At 38.1% G+C, this 21441-nt stretch overlaps 1 protein-coding gene across 1 annotated transcript in view; it reads left to right on the top strand.

Annotated features, from left to right (window-relative positions):
- lck (LCK proto-oncogene, Src family tyrosine kinase) overlaps positions 1 to 20985 on the top strand; it is a 32153-nt gene extending 11168 nt beyond the window's left edge. Inside the window, exons 6-13 of the mRNA XM_053509471.1 lie at positions 1653 to 1756; positions 2791 to 2940; positions 3790 to 3942; positions 8035 to 8214; positions 16323 to 16399; positions 19478 to 19631; positions 19712 to 19843; positions 20474 to 20985. Of these exons, the coding sequence (XP_053365446.1) occupies positions 1653 to 1756; positions 2791 to 2940; positions 3790 to 3942; positions 8035 to 8214; positions 16323 to 16399; positions 19478 to 19631; positions 19712 to 19843; positions 20474 to 20679 (1156 nt within the window). The 3' untranslated portion in view covers positions 20680 to 20985. The remainder of the gene's footprint in view (positions 1 to 1652; positions 1757 to 2790; positions 2941 to 3789; positions 3943 to 8034; positions 8215 to 16322; positions 16400 to 19477; positions 19632 to 19711; positions 19844 to 20473) is intronic.
- Positions 20986 to 21441: the final 456 nt, after the last annotated feature.

Raw genomic sequence — 21441 nt, 5'->3', positions numbered from 1 at the left:
CAAAGCTCTACATATTTAAAATGAGAACATGACAAGGATATTTAGCCTAAAAATGGAAAAGCTTCTACAAACAAAGAATTTTACCGATAAATTAGTTAGTAAATAGATTAATTACTTAGTAAATTAGTCATATCCCGTTCAATAAACAAGGTCATATTTTCATTCAGTAGATTTACAATTATTGGGCAACATTCGAGTGAACTGGGAATTTCTGGTGAATGAAGGCGTAAAACCATAAAAAAGCGATTGACATTTACAGAAGATGTCAAACACAGTACGCAGATAAGACTCTTAGCCACAGTAAAACATTTAAAAGGTGCAAACGTTTTAAAGAAGGCAATAAATGACGATCCTGGCCGAGGTGACTCAGAGGACTCTGCAGTCTTTCCCATGGACATTCAGCGAGTGGGACACCTGATCCATGATAATTGATGGATAACTTGTCACCAACTTGCGTAAGAAACATAACTGTTGGAACTGTCCATACAATCATTCACCAACACTACCTAAACATTAAAGGAACTCTACTAGGAGTTATTGCCACATGCCCCATACAGTCCTGACCCCACTTCAAACTGAGCATGACGCGAACTTGTCCCAGGCTGCTTTCTCGTGAGCTGCTTAAGAACATTTAAGGGAATGGACATCAATGGAAGCAAACGTGAAAAGTGTGGAAATGAATCAGGAAAAAAAGTTGTCCAGTCCAGCTCCTTAAAGGTGCAATAGACAATGAATTTTCTAGCCAGGTAAATATGTAGAATATGATTTTAAAACGGTCTAAGAAATAACATTAGCACAATTGAACTATGTGTCTGAGAAACTCCTTCAGGAAAACATCTTTGAAACTAAATTTTCTATACTTACCGCAGTTGTCCTCACTCATGCCTCTGAAAAATGTTTAACAATAAGAAACATAAAAAACTAATACAGAACGTTGGCTGGGAGTTCTTGGCACATCCCCCATACAAACATGACCTCACTCCAAGCAATTTCCACATTTGGCCAATAAAGGAGTTCCTGGGTGGCCAGCGTTTTTGATGTGAAGTAGGCTCTGGTGTGATGAGAACATTTTCCACTTTGATGGTATCCAAGCACTAGTAAAATGCTAGGATAAGTTTTTACTTTCATAATTTTGTGTTCAAAATTCCCAGTTTGACTTGAACACCATAAATAGATTTAGATCCCTGATGAAAAAGCAGAGATGATAGAAAGGGAATAGATAAAGGATCCAGGCTGATAAGGGAGCCTGTGTACAGAATCTGCCTGACACCAGATTTTACTATTAGGACTTATATATTATTATAATTACAGGCAGGAAGTACAAATCTAGCATGCATATGAGAAAAAAGGTTCAGTGACCTGTGTGAATTTTTTTTCAATGAACCTACAAAACCAAACCCAGATGAGGACAGAAATGTGTAGGTGATTGCGTGCAGTGAGGAAACACCTCTGAAATACCCCCTCAGAGTCAGCGTGACAACTCCACTAAGGCCTCCCTCACTAATCCTAAAGATGATAAAGATCTCACACCCGTTCAGTTTCATGTGTGCAGGTGGAAGGAAAAAAATGCTGAGCTTAAGAATTAATAAAGAGAGCATGAGCTTCCTCCAGCTCCATATATGACTGTGTGCTTTTGTGTTATGTTGTTTCAGATGGTTTTTTAAGAATCTCTCCAGAAACGATGCCCATAGGCAACTGCTGGCCCCCGGCAACACGCAGGGCTCTTTCCTGATCAGAGAGAGCGAGACCACGCCAGGTAACAAGACGAACAATATCACCAACTATTGCATGAAATATAACACACTTCCTGCTGAAGCCAATTGTGAATTAACAGTGACATTTAGCAATTAAATTCCCAGACCCAGTCTTTAATGCCGCAACTGAATTAGACAAAAATATTAAATTAGATAGTGAACAATACCTAGAAATAACAAGAAAGAAATAAAGAAATCTGAAGTATGAGCTATATTTGCTAATTTTTCAAACATTTCACTTGCTACGGTGCCATGGCATCATGCAAGCTGTGAAGGGGAAAGTTTAATTTTAATAAAACAATGATTTTTCGTTTGTAGTTTAATCGAGCCCAAGTTATGCTTCTGAGTTCTGAGTGGCTCAGCAACAGTTCATTTCCATAGACACCAAAATTACTCATTCGGAAGAGGAGTTTAAGAAAGCGAGTTTGTGGTATAAAAAGGGACGGGTATTTCAGCTAGTGCATTTACACACACACACACACGCACACACACTTTGTAAGAGCTCTGAGACCTGTGTTGACTTGTTCGTAAAATATGGGACCTTTAAATAAACAGAAAATTATGGGCACCTGTACAAGTCCCTGTGTGCATGAGCTGTTACTATAGAAACGATAACAAGCACATTAATATACAACAAACCTGTGATTTGCTGCCATACTACTGTCAGTGCTGCTGTTATTGGAAGTAGATGAGCATTGGTTCATTTCTGACCCCCCAGACTCAAAATTTTAACAGCACTCTTAACAGTATATTAAATAATTTACATTTACACAACTAGGAAAACCAGAGCAGAATAAACAAGCCATGTAACTAAGTCGAGATCAGGTGTTAGTCATGGAGGGAGTGAACACATGACACAATGCAAGAGAAAAAAGTGAAGCGAAAGGTGTGTTTACGTGTGATCAGAATATTAAGATGTTCCTATTATTAAGATAGTCTTTTGTATTAAGATATTCCTATTAAGCAAGCTTGATTATATTGGAATAATCAGTAGTAAGTCTATGAGCATAAACATATCTCTGCTCCTCTCTCACAGGCAGCTTCTCTCTCTCCTTGCGAGATCTGGATCACAATCAAGGCGAAGTCATCAAGCACTACAGAATCCGCAACCTGGATGCCGGGGGTTTCTACATCACCGGCAAGATCTCTTTCCCCTCCCTGGCTGAGCTGGTCAAACATTACACTCGTACGTACAACAAACACTGAACACTTCAGATGAACACCCAGAACAATGCATCATATATACAGTATGAAGGTCCCTGACGTGTCACGACAAGTCAATGGTGTGGACTTTACATCTGTGGAATGAGTCTCCAGTGTCAGTGCTTTCTCATCGGAGAGATGAGTTTACCTTTTGGACTTTAAGAGTACCGTGGCAAGGTGTGCTGTTATAATAAAACAACAGCTACAGGGTGGTAACTAAGTTCGCTACAACATGTAATTACGTTTTATTCTTCATTTATCTGCCTAGGATTAGAACTTCGCTGCACATTTTATAAAGACGATTAAATTACAAGTACCACCTCTCAACTGAAAAATCCAAAAGAAAAGCTGAAAAGTTAACTTATTGTGCACAATTTTAAGCAAAGATGTTTACCTATTTAACTGATATACACTTTAGCATTCAAAGCTAGCTTAAAAATGTTAAAACACACACACTACGATTGGATGGAGCTTTCATTTAAGAAGAGTTTTCAGTTATATCGAGCTTGTTTTATGACTTAAAAAAAACAAAACTTTTATACACCTTTACCTTGAAACATATATGTTCATTGTCAGACTCTGCTGGAGTAGGGGGCCACGATTTCAATCTTTCACCCCTTTATGCATGTACATGAACAATGGAATAAATGGTGCAGCTCGAGGTAGACGAGCTACAAGTCATCAAACACTGCTTGGTTTCCGTCAACGTGTGGCTTGTACCTGTATGCTGAAAGCTGTGTATCATTTCCTTTGTGATCAAAGGGATCTCATTGTTCTGTTCAAACCCCAAGTATTGTGCTTTCTCTCTCTCTCTCTCTCATTTACTGTGCAGGAGATGCAGATGGCTTGTGCACACGTCTGGTAAAGCCATGCCAGACACGGATTCCACAGAAACCGTGGTGGCAGGATGAGTGGGAGATTGCCCGTGAGTCGCTCAAGCTAGAGAGACGATTGGGGCAGGGACAGTTTGGAGAAGTCTGGATGGGTCAGTTATAACTCTTCTAAAAGACTGTACTAAACTGTACTTAAAAATTTATTTTGTGTCTATCATGAATACCTTCCATATCCTAATGTTTTATTGTTATTACACCAAACCATATATTCCAACGATCACAGATGATTACGATTACATAAAAAAGTATTATATAAGGGGAATTTAAGTCAAACCAGGCCTTTTGATTTTACAGAATGACAGAACACAGTTCTGAGCGTAAAAACTCTCTTTATTTTTGTATATAATTCCCTGCTACACTAATGCACCTATCCCAGCGTTTCAGTAGCGCTTGGAAAGTTTACTCTGTTCGCCAGAGCCATGATCGGACTTCCTGCTTCACGTCTGAAATGCTTGGCTCCCAGGAACTTCTTTTAATAATGACTTTAAAATGTAGATATGGACTGTATGAGGGATGTGTCCATAACTCCCAGCCGACATTTTGTAATGTTCAAGTAGTGGTCCATGCACAGTCCTGCAAAAACAGGAGACCTTTGGTAATCAAACTAAGCCATTTTTTTCCCATTGAAGGGAACGGACATTAGAGGGGTTCCAGGGAGGCCAGGAATGTTTATGGTATCCAATCATTTTAATTACAATTATATAACAGCATCAAACAATGTGAAGGTTCTTGGGAAAGTTCTCCATCTTGCATTCTAGTTTTTTAAGGTTTGCTATTTTTCTTATTAGTATGTTTTTCAGAGGCATGGCTTGAACTTTCACACTAAGTAAAAGTAAAAGTAAAAACTGTGCTTTTTTTAGTGCACTGAAATGGCGGTAGAGTGAATAGAGTGTATAGAAAAAGAGGTTTCAGTTGTTTTCCTAAAGGCGTTCCTCTGCCACATAAATCAACTGTGCGAATGTTATTTCATAGACCTTTTTAAAAATCTTATTCTACATATGTTCCTGGATAGTAAATTTATTGCAACTTAAAGGAGCTGGACTGGACTTTTTAATATTTTTTATATTCCATTCCAGTCCATTCCAGTCTTGCCATGTTTACTTCCATTAAAGTCCATTCCCTTTAATGTTCCTCAGGGTTCCTCAGCTCAGGGTTAAATATCTCAGAGATCCTCAATTCAAGGTCAGGCGGAATTCAGCACCGCTGCTTTGCAAAAGACTAAAGACTGAACAATATGTTAACATAGTGAATCAGATATGATTATGAAAAAAGATTCATTTAGCACAGAGTGTCCGTTGGCGGACTGCCCTGTCTCTGGGTGTTCTTGCGTGTTTGTTTAAGATGCCTCTGTGAATTTGTTTGGTACTGGTCAGGAATCAACTTGAATCTTAATCTGCCAGATGAGCCCTTTGGAATCAAATGAATGAAAGCGACAGATGTGAAGAAACACGTCTTAACCTGAGCAATGAATTGATCTGTAATTTGAGTAAATGTCCTTTTATGCTACAAAGCGCCAAACAAATATCATCACACCTGGGAATCCAGAGGGATTTTTCTAAATAGAAGTATTTTTATTTTATGTGAAAGGTTTATTATGCACTATGCGAATGTCCCTACTTAAAATTCATAACTTCAGTCTCACACGATTTGGATGAATGAGAAAACTAGTTTAGTCAGGTTTAACATATGAAGTCTAGAAAAGACAAGCTCGGGCTATGAAATTTACCTGAAAATCTGCTCCAGGTCGTTTATAAATGGAGATTAGGAAAATTATAAGGCTAAAATAAGTAATCTGTGCTAACATAATATTTTTGAAAGTCTACGTCTGTACACAGTATAAACTGTAATTAGTTGCTTGAAAAACACAAGTAAAATTAATTAAGTTGCACTGATTGTCCTTTACAATGAGTTTATAATGAGTATATAGTTTAAATTAAGAATAAAACACTCAATATTGCAATACCACACAATATTATTTTAAGAATATAATCAGCAACAGGGTGTATGACAACAAGCGCTAAAACTGTAGTCTCCATTTATACTTCTGACATTGCTACTATGGAAACAATATTGAGTGTAGCTACAATACTGCTCTTACAGAAATCAACACCCTCTGACCAATCAGAATCCCGAATTCAGGAGAGATCTGTTCTTTAATGAAATTTAAACAGGCTTAAATGGAAAATCTAATCAAAAAGCTAAAAGCTAGAAAGCTAAACAGGCAAACAAAAGATATCTACTGTATGCTAGTAAAATACAGTGAGCTTATAAAGAGAAGTAGAAAAAGAAAAAGGTTTTATTTGTCATATAATTACGTAAGAGTACAGTATAAAATTGTTTTCTTCGAACTTTGTTAGGTATGAATCATGCTAGCTTTATGCGTGACCCTAAGTGAACTTGACATCTGCCCAAACATACAGCTATTAAAATAAATTTAATGATGGAAGAACAATGCATCGGAATAGATTTTCCTGTCCCACATGTCACAGACAGACGGAACATTCTGATCAGTGTTTTTATTTTTCTATTTTTGCTGTTCACATTTGCTGATAGTAATCATGTGCAACCTGATCGAGTCATTTAACACCCATTCATTATTTACCCATTACAGAATGCTGCAGTGTTGTAATGATAGCAGTAATGATCTTATCGATACACTCCATCAGTGTTTGGGATTATTTTTTTTGTCTGCGTCTCATTCCAGGCATAGCCACTACAGTGATGAGTGTGTCATCAGATATAAATACAGGCGCCAACATGACACCTAGCAGCTGGGCTGATTGCATTGCACATATATCATAATCATTAAAATATATTTTTTTCTCTTAATAACCTGTGACCCATAAAAAATTTGACTATGGAATGTGCCATAGTGTACTATCGTAAACCAGAATATACCACATTTATACGTTACAAAAATAGGCGCCATAGGACTTTATGGAGTACCAGGGTTGGTACTGTAGCACTTCAGTGGGTACAGCGGTAGTACTATGGTGTGTACCACCAAATTTATTTATGTATTTATTGGTGACCACAGTGGCTACTAAAGTTCAGCAGGTATCTAATATGGTATTATAGACATTCTGTACCATATTAAATATCTTAGTACATACTGCTGATATGGTATAGTACAGTACAGACATACCATATACCGTACCATATTAGATCCCAGCTGAACCTGTAATACATTGGTGCCTCTGTTGCCCAATAAAGGGTATAATGGCACTGCAGAGGATGCTCTCTCTCTCTCTCTCTCTCTCTCTCTCTCGCTGTACTGTATATATATAAATAGGTTCATGGCACACTTTTAAAGATACAGTGACACCATGGTTGGTTAAGTAAAAAAAAAATATTATCAAGGGCATAATAAGTTTTAAATATTACCATTATGGTACATAAACATGAATAAAAAGGTTTTTTTTTATAGTATTCTGGTATGTGACACTGCAGACTCTACTACAGTACCTTAACATTTGTACCAAAGAATGTACCAAAATAAAACTATATATACTATATCAGAAAATAAATACCATGGTACAATAAAAAAATACCATGGTACTATACCCCATAAGTACCACTGAACTACCATGGTACCTATACCATGGTTAAAGTCAAACCTAGCATTTACTTTGTTATTTGTTGTGTTACATCGTGCAGGAATAACATCTCTCATTGTAAATAAAATATTTGTTTTTGTACTGTAAAACTATAACGTTCTAAAATTCATGCTCATAAAACATAATTCATGGCATGTTTGTGCAGCATTGTAACAAGCATAATTCAATACATTAGATTATTTCTAGCCTGATTTAAACCCTGTGTTATTTTTATATTGCAACATTGAAATGTACATTATTTATTATTAAGTTATTTTATTACACATTTAATTGTTTAATTAATTAAAAAAACTTGCATACCTGCTCAAAACTTCATTTCGAAAGGACATTATTAAATTACATATTTATCTAGATGACTTATTTAATTACTGAAAGTGCTAGAATAGGTTTTTTACTTACTTACCACTCAGATTTTTAGTCACCTTATTTGCTTATTGCAGTAGTCAGCACTATTTCGGTTTTCAGCTCTAATGTGTTGTTTACCCCAACCCTAATATTAACCCGAAACATAGTTTTGTTATTTGAAATACTATTTAGGATTGATTTGACTTCTATTTCCCCACCCAGGTTTGTACAATAATAACCGGAGAGTGGCCATTAAGAGTCTGAAATCTGGCACCATGTCCATCAGCGCCTTCCTGGCCGAGGCTAACCTGATGAAAAACCTGCAGCATCCACGACTCGTGCGCCTATTCGCTGTGGTCACGCAGGAACCCATCTACATCGTCACAGAGTACATGGAAAATGGTGAGAGTCAGAAGTTGTATGTATGAATGTCAGATAATGTTTTGCTAGTCTATTAATGCTAATTTATAGGAAAATATTTAAATATTTATATTTAAGTGAACTTTCTTGGTCTCACTGGTTTATCTAGGTTAGCAAGATTTTTCATTTTGCTAGCTGTGAAATTAACCTTAACTACGTTTTTCAGTTTGAGTGAACGTTATTATTATTTAGAGTAACCGGAAGCTTACGGTTAGCAAATGTGATTAGGCTAAATGATATCTCACCGCTAGCAAAAGATATGAGGTTGGTAAAGCCTTAAAGCTTATTTAGATCAGTAAAGGTTATAAAGCTAAGAAGGGAATCTAAGATGCTAATATTGATCAGGCCATTGAATTTGGTGTTGAAATATTTTTAGGTCAACCAAGAAATCTGAAAGGTTAGAAAAACTGATTAGGGGCCTCCGAGTGGCGCAGTGGTAAAGTGCTCGCCCTATCATCCGGAGATCGCTGGTTCGATCCCTGGGTGATGCTGTTACCTCTCACAGCCGAAGGCCTAGAGAGAGCTGATTGGCCGAGCTCCATCAGGGGGGAGGGATGAGAGGTACTTTGTGCTCCCATATTAATCACGACTCTACAGCGCGCCTGTGAGCCGCTAGCGTTTCCTCCGAGTGTGTTACTCTGCCCCTTACAGTGCGTGAGCAATCAGTTCGAAAAGATGCGGTCGGCTGGCGTCACGCGGTGATAGTCTTCGGCCCTCTCGGCTGAATGGTAGTAGTAGCCTTAATGTGGGAGCCCCCTAGTGACGGGGAGGAATTGGCCACGACTAAATTAGGGAGAAAAAAAAAGTAAAAACTGATTAGGCTACTATATAACTTAGTATATATATATATATATATATATATATATATATATATACATACAAATATGTATATATATATATATATATACAAATATGCATCAGGATAGTTTTGTTCACCTTTTTTGTGAAATGAGTCTATCTAGGAGTATTTGTAGGTTAAAGAGGATTTTACATGTAAAATGGATCTGTTGTTAGCATAATTGATTAGCCTGTGAGGGCAATCTAAGCTAGCAATATCAGTTATGAGACTAATTAGGAAATGCTTCACTGTTAATTCGATTCAATTACCTTTTATTTGTATAGCACTTTTAACAATTGTCATTGTTACAAAGCAGATTTACAGAATCAAAAGAATTTTTTAAGTTTGTATGGAATGTGAATGTCTATGAATCAAAATGGTCAGATAGTCCTTGGTGAGCAAGCCGAGAGCGACAGTGGCAAGGAAAAACTCCCTGAGATGGCAATAGGAAGAAACCTTGGGAGGAACCAGACTCAACAGGGAACCCATCCTCATCTGGGTGAAACAGAAAGCAGTAAATGATCTGCATCATACAGTGTGTTAGGTGGCAGGCAGTTTAGCTATAACAGTTGATGTTAATTGATGTTAATTTGGATTCCAGGTAGTTATTGGAGGCTCAGGTAGACTAAGTTGTTAAATCAACAATACATCAACTGTGCAAAAACACTGCCCTGATATCTTTGTTTATATAAAAATTCCACCAAGCGATGCGATTTAGCATCTGATTAGTGCAGCTAGCTTATCTTCATCGGTCTAACTAAAGCATGTCATTGCGTGTGCGTCCCAGGTTTGAAAAAAACTAACTGCGAGTAAAGCGAAATTTGACATTTTAGACCTGTGTTGTTGGGCTTTCTGTATGTTTTGTATATGCTTTTTGCTCTTTTATTAAAACTCTTTTGTTGTACTGGCATTTTTAAACAGGAAGCTGCAGTGTAATATTATCACATTTATGAACACTTCCAGGTGCTGAGATTATAGAGCTGTGTGAACTAAGTCACGTATTGTCCTCTATGTTGATCCTGGGGATTTCAGCACACTTTGTGTGCGCGTGCATGTGCCTGCGTGTGTGTTTGTGTGGATGAAATTCAGATAAACTGCAAAACATAGCAAAGGTGAGACAGAAAGTCAGATTAACACAAAGGTGTTTTAAGTCCTTAATAGCTTATATGGCCTGTGGCTAAGGTAGGGCTAGAACCTCTTTGCCTTGTATACACTATGAAACACACTCATATTCATTAGTTTATTTGAGTATATGAGCCTGATTTCAAGCACAGCACGGTGATCAGACCATACCATGAATATCCAGTGAGCCGAACGTCTTATCCTTGAAAATTGACAGATAACTTGTTGCCAAGATGAAGGCGGAAGAGGCGCATCTGTCTGTGGGACCTGTACACACGATTATTCACCAACACCCATTGCACATTACAGGAACTAAGCTTGAAGTTATTGCCACATCCACAGTACAGTCTTGATCTCGTTCCAAGCCATTTCTACATGTTTGGGTCATTAAAGGAGTTCCTGCGAGGCTAGGGTTTCAAAAGTGATGCAGGCAGATCATGGGTACTGAGAAAACTTTCAATCTTTCCATCTTCCATCCAAGCACAAATCAAATGCTGGAATAGGTGCCTTAAAGTAGCTAGGGACTATATAGAGAATTAAATTATATATAATTATTTTTACTGCTATTTAAACTGTCACAGCTTTTAGAAAGGAGGAGTTTAAACCTTGAATTTAGACATTATATTAACAGATGCCAATGATTACATTCGATAACGAACTGACTTAGCTGCAAACGCGATACCAAACATCACACTTTTTTTTTTAAATCGTGGAACATTCCTAAAAAACAAGTTCTCACATACATTAAAGAGGCTATAAGCAGTCACTTCCTTTCCACTCCTTTCACTCTTTTTCCTCTCTTTTGAAGTTGATCATCAACTTCAATGATGCGTAGGTGCGGCCTAATAATACTAAAGCTTCCAAAAAAACGCTTAATAATTCTAAAGCTTCCATCCATAAATGCTAAATAGACATCTCCTTAAATACAATTTGATTATATTTAGCTCAGTTCTTCATTTAGATCATGTAGCACATCTTCTATACCACACCACTGTGAATGAGCTGATACTTAAGAAACCATGATGTATTAGAGCAAACACACTGATGTGTAATTTGCAGCAGATCTGCTCTTATAGGCAATGAATTAACACTTTATGACCAATTAGACTGACAAATTTAACAGCACTGTGAGCTGAAAATACTGCTTCGCAGGTCCCAGGAGGTCACTATGCTATTTTGATCGAGCTGTTACTGTGGAAACAATAACATAATAAAACAAGTGTATTGACACATGATGTTAAATGATAATTCAGGCAGATTTAACATTTACAGGGTTCGACATTAGAGCTGGTAAGAACTTTCAAGTGTGTCCAAATCAAGTGTGTGACACACTCCCCTCCCAACAGACATACACATGCACCTTTCCTCAAAGACACATGCACAAACCTGAATATCTATTAAAGGAATGCACCTCAGACTATAAACATTTTCATAAACTTACTCATTATCGCGTCATGTGTGATCTATTGAAGTACGAGGAGAGTATGGGAAATCTTTAATAGGACGAAAAAAACAAGGAGTGTAAAGCTGCAGGTCTGTTAAGGCGATATTTCCTGTCAAAAATGTGTGTGGCTCTGCAAAGATACATATTGGCTTCCTCTTAAATTAGAAAAAAAAAAAAAAAAGGCAGCATATGACCTTGAAGGCATGTATGTTTTTGTTTTTTTAAGGCCGGATGAGGCTTGTGCTGCTTTTTGAAGCTTCTAAATAAGAAACATCAAAGGAAGGTTGACATAACTTGTATGGGTCTTTTCTGAAAATAGCAACACTGAGACCATCAAGACCACGACATGACACTGAAAAACTCACAGACACTTCTCTCTATCGTTCTCTCTCTCTCTCGTTTTTTGTGGTTTGAATGCAACTTTTTTTAAATTTATTTTTATTCAACCTCAATGTAAACAGGAAAGACCGCATTCAGATTTTTTTTTTCTATCTATGGGACAGGGGTAGCTCAGTGGTTAAGGCATTGGACTACGGTTCGGAAGATCCCAGGTTCAAACCCCCCAACCACCAAGTTGCCACTGTTGGGCCCTTGAGCAAGGCCCTTAACCCTCAACTGCTCAGATGTGTAATGAGATAAAAAAAAAAAAAAATGTAAGTTGCTCTGGATAAGAGCGTCTGCCAAATGCCTGAATATAAATGTATCTCGAAATTATGTCCTGGCCCAGACTCTTGTACAGGAGGTCTACTATGATTATCAAACCAGGACATGCCCCTGTACACACATAAAGTGCGTTTATTAGCTTTATATATAAGAACATCATACATTTCAACTATTATGTTATGCTTAATCGTAAATTTTAAAGGTTCCATATGCTACTATTCCTTTTACAAGTTCACACAGGTCTCAGAGCTCCCTAAAAGTTTAGGTGTGTTAATGCTTCAGCTGAAATACCAGTCAGGTGTATATGTAAATAAGCTCCTACTGAGCCACATCACAGCACAGTGGTGTAGTGGTTAGCACTGCCTTGCACCTCCAGGGTCTGGGTTCGATTCCCGGCCAGGTTCGATTCCCGTCTCTGTGTGCATGGAGTTTGCATGTTCTTCCCGTGCTTGGTGGGTTTCCTCTGGGTACTCTGGTTTCCTCCCACATTCCAAAGACACGGTGGGAATTGAACCCACACAATAGAGGTGAAATCGACAGTGCTAACCCCTTTACCACTGTGCCGCCCTTAGCCCTTAAGGTCACAAAATCTAACTGTGGTAAAATCTAATCAGATTATTTCAATTCACTTATAGTACATAAGGAATGTACTTTATTTTCTATCTCTTGAAGCATGGTCAAGGCCTTTAACGGTTTATTTCTCATTACTATTACTAGTAGACAATAAACTTGCATGTAAAGTGATTGGATTGATCAGTCGAATTTTGGTAAACTGTAACTGCACACTTGTTACTGCACACACTGTGCTTGTCTGTCTGCTGACATTGGAATTCACCTCATTCTTGAGGTAATGGCCTAGATTAGACAAATTGTACGCCTTTTGTTTTTTAATAAAACAAAAAAAAAAACCTAATGTCCGTTTTCTAAAACAATCAGACAGTGTCTGCCCAGTCGGTGATTCACTTCTCTTTCGGGAGAGATGTGTGCACTTCTCCTCTGGGATAAGTTCATGCAGGAATGAACATGACGTGACCTTTATGACACACACATGGCACTGAGCACACTGTTATGAATGCTAAGCAACCATAGTACACTCACAATGAGAAGAATAAAATGGTACTTCCCACATTTATAACTTTCATCTTCACAAACAGTATGAGGAATTATTCCAATTCATGGTTGAGGGACTAAGTTTGAGTGCTTTATCAGGGTTGACTGTAATCATGGCAGTATATTTTTATTTTTTATTTTTTTATATCTTATGTGCTAAAATTGTCTAGGCGGTGCATTTAGCTTTAAAACTGCTTTTATATTTGCTAAAACATACATTTTATATCAAAAAAATTCATAGATTAGAAATACAACACTTTATATTCTGTGATTGTTTTTACTCTAAAGTTGATCAATTACATTACATCATGTAAATTCCGCAGCAATTTGGCAATGTTAACATTTCTTTTATTAGTCATTACAACATTATACTTTTCATCTGTACATCCAGGATAGGTTGCCAATCAATCACAGGACACACAAGCACGCACTACAAGAAATTTGGAAACGCCAGTTAGCCTAATCTACATGTCTTCGGACTGTGGGAGGAAACCAGAGTACCCAGAGAAGATCCCGGAGGTGTGAGGCCATGGCCGCCACCATGCCGCCACCATGCTGCCACAGCACAACACATAGTGTGTTTCTCATCTTTAGCACTTAACAGCTGCTTTTTAATCCCAAAAAAGGACACTGTGGTCAAAAGATGTTGCACAATGCAGTCTGGAAACACATACATTAACACACTCTGCTCTTAGTCGTCCACGATGAGCACCGCATGATTACAAACACGATGTTCTTTTGCACACATACTGTACTTGTTGTCATGTGAATCCGAGCACATTGCTGTTCTCCTCGAGAGCCCTCAAAACAAAAGAGCCTTCATAGAGAAGCGATGTAATCATTGTCTTTTTGTTTAGGCTAGACAATTGTGCTTGTGTTGTTGTTGGTGTTGTTAGTTTCTGCTTTTTCACCAGGCCTTTCCTCATTTAGTTGTTCACAAAGTGCACTCACAATAACCATAAATGCATATTTGGAAACGTCTACTTGTTAAGTTAAATGTTAAGGTGAGGCGAGGTGAGGGGCGGGGTTATTGTTTAAAACATAACTGAATCATTCTTTTATACCAAAGTTACAAAATTTATAAGAGATAAGCATCACAAGTAACAAAAGCATTATCTTTTCCTTTTTCTGACATCTTTAACTCATTTCTCCTGAAGGAAGTTCTTAAATGCATAATGATTCCTTTTAACTATTAACGTCTACGCGTAAAAGAGAACATATCTCTCCAGTTCTGGCTTTTCTTCATTGGCTCCTGGTACAGTACCGAATTAATTTTAAAATTCTTTTGGTCTTGTTTAAATGTCTACATGGCCTTACCCCGCCCTACTTCTCGGATCTGCTTGAGCCCTATGCTCCATCCCGGTCATCCTGTTTTTTATTTTATTTTATTAGATTACTATATTATTTTATTATTTATGTGAAGCACTTTGGGGCATTCTTGTTGTTAAAGTGCTATACATATAAAGATGAGTTGAGTTGTCATAAAAATATCGCAGCAGCATATGACTTCACAGTAACTGAATGGAGGATTTCCTGAGAATGTTGTTTTCTTCTTTTAGAAGGGTTTCTGTTGCTATTTATGCTCTTATATCAAACCTGGAAGACGTTAGGCAGTAAAATCACATTTGTTAGTCTGCCGCCTCACTTCCCTTTGTCCATGCATTCATCAAAACCCTTAAGATGACACCATGATTCAACTCTCTCCTTAATTCACTTGTTGGAAATTCGGCAACATGTACTGTATTTTTTACGACTTACACCAGCTGTTTGTCTTATTTAACACAGATTTAATGTCTTACATTTCCTCCTATTCAAATAAACAAACAATGCTCTTCTAGGTTCCCTAAATGTCAGTGCTAAGATCAAAGTTTAGTCATTGTGGGTTAATGCCCTCTCTTTGTCAGTAATTTCCTATTCCTGCCACTCTGTTCGTTTCGGTTTGAGTCTGCACCTCTGTCCTGTCACGGGTTGCTCTTTTCTGGTGTTTGGTCACAGTTTCATGAAGTTTTATTTATTGCAGTTTTGTTTCTTACACTTATTGTCAAAGATTAGGTTTTACTTTCTGATTTTATACAGTGTCATGTTTGTTTTCGTGGTGGTTTAGTCATCAGCATTGAGATCTACACCACAAAGGTTAACGGTTCAAATCTCACCTCTAGTCCGGCATGCGCGTAGTGTGCATGCAGGGTTTCCTCTGCGTGTTCCAGTTTCCTTCCACAGTACAAAGACATACACAGTAGTTTGATTGGCATTCCCAAACCGTCCACTGCATGTGTGTGATTGTGCCCTGCAAAGGTGTACCCTTGCTTATACCAGTGGATAAACCCCACCCCCTCCTACAACCCAACACAGGATAAACAGGATAGATAATAAAAGCTACTTCTGGCAAATATAAATGGTTTTAGTTGTGTAAGGCGTCCCTCAGGAATCAATCCTAAATCCACTTCCATATATTCAATACAGAACATACAGTATATTAGGCTTTGAAAATACATTGTACAGTAGATAGAAATAATTTCATGGACAATATATTATATATAAGATTTTCACATTGCTTCTTTGTATTGAATCGTTTATTTTATTATACTATTTTAAATAAAATAGTTAAATGTCTTTTTTTCTTTAATATTTCTTAAAAGTGTGCACTTTGCCATCCTACTTATTTAATATAATACACATCACACGAATTACAACAACAACTTTTTCAATTGTTTAACATACCCGTTGGAATAACAAGAGTCTAATTCTTTTTTCTTCTTCCTGCTGTTATTATATCGCCATAATATAACCGTCATATGCAATAGTAACTACATTTACTATTTCCTCCAAGAAACATTCGTTTTTGTTGCAGTATTGAATTTGACTGATAATTTGACTGACAAAACTTGTGTGTCTGTGTGTTTTTGTATACAGGCAGTCTGGTGGATTTCCTGAAAACACCAGATGGAACAAATTTGCAAATGAACACCCTGATCGACATGGCCTCGCAGGTAACTGGAACAGACACCCAGTAACCACTGGAAACCATATATATCAATACCCTCCATCCATCCCTCTAAATAGGGACTGTGGAGGTCTATGGTGACCATTGTATTTATTCCTGTTTTTACAACCGTGGTAGGACGACAGGTCAACATTCATAACGCATCCACACACTACAAAAAATTTTGTAAAGCCAATTAGCCTAATCTGTCTGTCTTTTGACTGTGGGAGGAAACCGCAGTACCCGGAGGAAACCCACCAAACACATGGAGAACATGCAAAATCCATGCACACAGACCCCGAGGCGGGAGTCAAACCCGGACCCTGTAGGTGCAAGGCAACAGTACTAACCACTACGCCCAAGAATTTTAGTACTTTATTATTGAATCAGTGCAAAAACATTTCTGATTCTCAAACATCAGTATTCCAACACAAGATTAGAAGTTACAGAAAAAAGTGTATGCCAGAAAAGAAAACAACATATTTTTTACGTTGTGTTTTGCGTGCAAGAAAGAAGTAGGTGCAACAGTCAAAGTCCTCAGAAGAACTGTGGATGGTGCTGCAGGATTCTCATTAAGTAGCTTATTTCTTTGTAAAACTGCACAAATTGGACCAGAGACTAAAGGCTTCTTAAAGCATAGTCACACAAAATATTCACTTTTTTTCATTAAGTACTGTTTATTGGGCTACACCATGTGCTTAGAATTAGTTAGATTAGTTAGTTAATGTGGTCTTTGTTTGTCCAGCACGTGTCATATCTGACCGCACACACTCTTTCATGACTGCAAGTGTAAAGTGTTCTCTAAATTTAGACTACATTTTCCACCTTTTCCCACTGGGATTTAACAAGATTTTGGAATTTAGTGGACTGAAAAATGTTCACTGCACATTTCCTAACAGCATGCTTATGTCTGGTGGTTAATAAGCTCTGATTCTCTGAGTACATAAGCTTATTATACGAGCAAAAGAAACCTCGAACGATCGAAGATAAAAATATGCTACAAATATTATTCAGGATTGTAGGAACCCAACAAAAGACTTTATCAAGTGTAGCAATTTGAATTACTGTTATATAACTTGATTATTTTCCTTTAACCGTACAGTTTGCATGTTCTCCCCATGCTTGGTGGGTGGTTGGGCACGGATCAGTGAGTCTTGGCTGCCCATGATCTGTCGCCAGTTCTCAGGAACACCACACAAGAGCTCCTGTTTTAGAGTTGCTCTGACCCAGTCGTCTAGACAGCACAACTTGGCCCATGTAAAAGTCGTTTGGGGTCACATGAGGTCACATGAGGTCACTCCGATCATGTGTCCTCGAGAGACTCTTCCTTTAATCGAGAGATCTCTGTTCTTTTTTTTAATTAACTTTAGACCTGGAGTCAGTCCAACTTTCAGAATGAAGTGTGTGTCTGTATATAGATGAAGTGTGTGTCTGATTTGTGGAACATTAAAGTTTGAAAGGTTAAACAGGCTTGATTGTCCTACAGCTACTGAAGATGAAATGACGCACAGATCCAAATCCACACGCGCGCGCACACACACACACACACACACACACACACACACACACACACACACACATACATACACATGCTTTTTGCACACAACACACATTGTTCTCTGCTGTCTGCCAAGAAACCTGTCACATCCCACTAACGTGTGAAATTTTTGCTTATCAGCTTCAGTTTACATTTCACACACACACACACACACACACACACACTGAGGGTATATTTCCGTGAACAAAACACATACCTCCTGAAAAGGTAGCTACTGCTGCCAGAGATGAATATCTTTCATGCTTTGGTTTTTACCATCAAGCTCTTATCTAATGCCAGAAACATTCTGACACACACACACACACACACACACACACACATTTCATTTCTCAGTCATTCCACACTACAGTAATCCCTCCTTATACCATTTTCAGTGTTATTAAACTTACATGCATCTAAAATATGTAGCTTGAATTATTTTTAAATTGTAGTATAATTTTTTTAATTCTGTTTTTATCTAAATAGTTTCCTAATTTCAGGGTGCTGTTGTCATTGTTGTTACATTTTTCCCCAGTCAGGGCAAAGTGACCCTTTTACTCCCCTTAATTTAAAGAAAATTACTAAACTTACATAGTTTCACAAACTTGCTTTGTCCATTAAATTTTCTGGCCTCAGAGACACACCCATTTTCCCATTTAAGGCAATCAAGACACACCTACAAGAAGGAGGAGCTTGTGGTGCACAGGAAATTGGGAGGAGCCTGTTGCATGGCAGGTTTCTCAAGGTGGTGGGGGAGAAATGTTTTTGACCCTCAGAATGATGGGGTGTCAGGAGGAGGAGCTTCTGGATCTCAGGGTATCAGTGGGAGAAGATTCCCAATCTCTAGATGTCAGACGGAGGTGTTTGTGGCTTTCAGGATGAGAGTAGAAGGAGCCTTATATTATTTCCGGATGTCAGGAGGTGGAGGAGGCAGTGGGCCTCTGAGAGACAAAACCAAGTGTTTTTAGATCTCAGAAAGGGTAAAAGGAGGAGCTTGTAGGCCTTTGAGTGGCAGGAGAGGTTTGCTGGTCTCTATAAGATAGAAGGAGAGGTTGTGGGTCTCTGGGTCATTGGACCACACCAAGAGGTAGTGGGGGAACAGGGGTTATTTCTTGTGATTATAAGCCCCCTGAAAGCCTAATTTATTAGGCCCCAGTCAGGACCAAGGTTGCACTTTTCCTGCCATAGCATTTGTAGACGTCCCAGTCAGTCAGGGGCCTTTACAATCCCCCTGGAGGGGTGAAATGAGGAGACTAGAGGTAGAATTCATTCCATAATATTTGTCTTTAAAACACCCCTGAATCCTGTATTTAAAATAACAGCACAGGAAAGTATCCAATAGTGGAAGAGAAATGATCTCCCTCTGATAACAGGGTGGAGGAGACTATTACAGGTCAAAGGTCAAACAAAGGGAAGCAGGACACTCCCTGACTCAGGAACCTGGCCCACATCTCGGTGTCTCTTTATGTAAACTACCACAGCCTGTGCACACACACACACACACACACACACACACACACAGGCCTAATGATGTGCTGCCTCCTGCAGGTGGCTGATGGCATGGCCTACATCGAGCATAAGAACTACATCCACCGAGACCTGAGAGCTGCCAACATCCTGGTGTCTGACGGCCTCATCTGCAAGATCGCAGACTTCGGCCTCGCTCGGCTCATCGAGAACAACGAATACACGGCCAGGGAAGGTGAGACATCATGGTCATGCTGTACTACATGGACACTGTTTGATTAGAACCTGACTGAGTTTGATCTTTTTGCTACAAAGGTGCAAAGTTTCCCATCAAATGGACAGCTCCTGAAGCCATCAACTACGGCACGTTCTCCATCAAATCGGACGTCTGGTCTTTTGGCATCCTGCTGACCGAGATTGTGACCTATGGCAGAATTCCTTACCCAGGTATAAAAACCTTTAATCTGAAAATAATTACAAACATCTCACAGATGAGTCTTGGTGCCTTTACACACTCAGCAGATGGTTCTTTATCTGATTCAAGATCAAGTGCAGCTGTGATCAAGTGCAAAAAAAACACTTTATGATGTTAAAAATGTTAGTAATTTTAATTAAGTATTATGATATACGATATGGTAAGATATATGATATGATGTGATACTTAGGGGATATCTGGGGTTGTACTAAATATACTAAGTCTGCTTATACTGACTAAACTGTTTAGCCATACAAGTCTGAATATTATATCCATAACACTGGAACCTCCTCATTATTCATTATTTATAACTGACTACGGAACATAACTACGGTCTAAGAAAAGAAAAGAACCGAAGTAATTTTTTTCCTTCTCCTGAAGTTTTTCTGTAAGAAATAACTGACACTTAAGACTCCTTTCATTTAAAAAAAAATCATTAAACACTCCTTTACACAATCCATCACTATAGCAATGACAAAACGACTTAACACCATTCAGACCAATCAGGTTCCAGAATTGTAAACCTCCATCAGATCCATCAAGTCTATTTTTGATCATCTTAAAAAAGTTCAGATGATATTTATAAGAGGTTTCTCTTTCAGGGATGACGAATCCAGAGGTGATCCAGAACCTGGAGAGAGGGTACCGCATGCCTCGTCCGGACCACTGTCCCGAGGATTTGTACGTTATAATGCATGAGTGTTGGAACGAAAACCCGGAAAAGCGTCCCACATTCGAGTACCTGCGCAGCGTCCTGGAGGACTTCACCACCGCCACAGAGCGGCAGTACCAGGAGCAGCCTTACTGAGGACGACCCGACAGACAGATTATTGATTATCCCTAATTATCCCATAGAACACATGAAAACATCCCTATCTTTATTTCCTCCTGATTATTTTATGTATATAGCCTACAGAGGTCCTTATTTCAGGACAGTTGTGTCTTTTTATGTTTAAAGACAGCTAATAGTTTGTTATCTTTTTTTGTTTTTTAATGAGGCTGATGTCTGAGAAAAAAAAAAACTATTACCAGCCTCCTTTTTTCCTCTTGAAGTGCAAAAGGAATCAACTTCAACTTCTTGCCTGTAATCTCGTTAAGCTTTAACAACCTCCAGGATAAAAGAACTGATTTTTCACTTCTGACACCAAACTGCTCTAGATTGTGTAGAACAGAAAGTAATAAACAGGAAAAAAAGACCTAAACTCACATGCGGATCATCACATGGGGAGCGGTGAGAAAAATTAACCTTAAAAAAAATGTTAACTTTTTTTTGTTTAAATGTATAAATAAAAGTCATTTATATCACCATATTGCTTTTGGGGGTTAAAATAATATACAACAAATAAGTGTAAATATGATACACAAGATACCTTTCTTATGTTAACATCATATAATGGTAAAAACTCATTTTAGTACCAAAAGTTTGAATGTGACCTGTGATGTGTAAAGCATGGATGAGAAATTACAGTTTGATCTAAAAAGGTATTCATTTATTGTGTAATGCAATTTATTGGAAATAAAAGTGAAGTTAAAACATAAAAACACACAAAAATGCACTGATACACAAACC

The sequence above is a fragment of the Clarias gariepinus genome, chromosome 13 (assembly GCF_024256425.1).
Source record: "Clarias gariepinus isolate MV-2021 ecotype Netherlands chromosome 13, CGAR_prim_01v2, whole genome shotgun sequence".
In the NCBI taxonomy this organism is placed as follows: domain Eukaryota; kingdom Metazoa; phylum Chordata; class Actinopteri; order Siluriformes; family Clariidae; genus Clarias; species Clarias gariepinus.
This window is presented reverse-complemented; position numbering and strand designations above follow the sequence as displayed.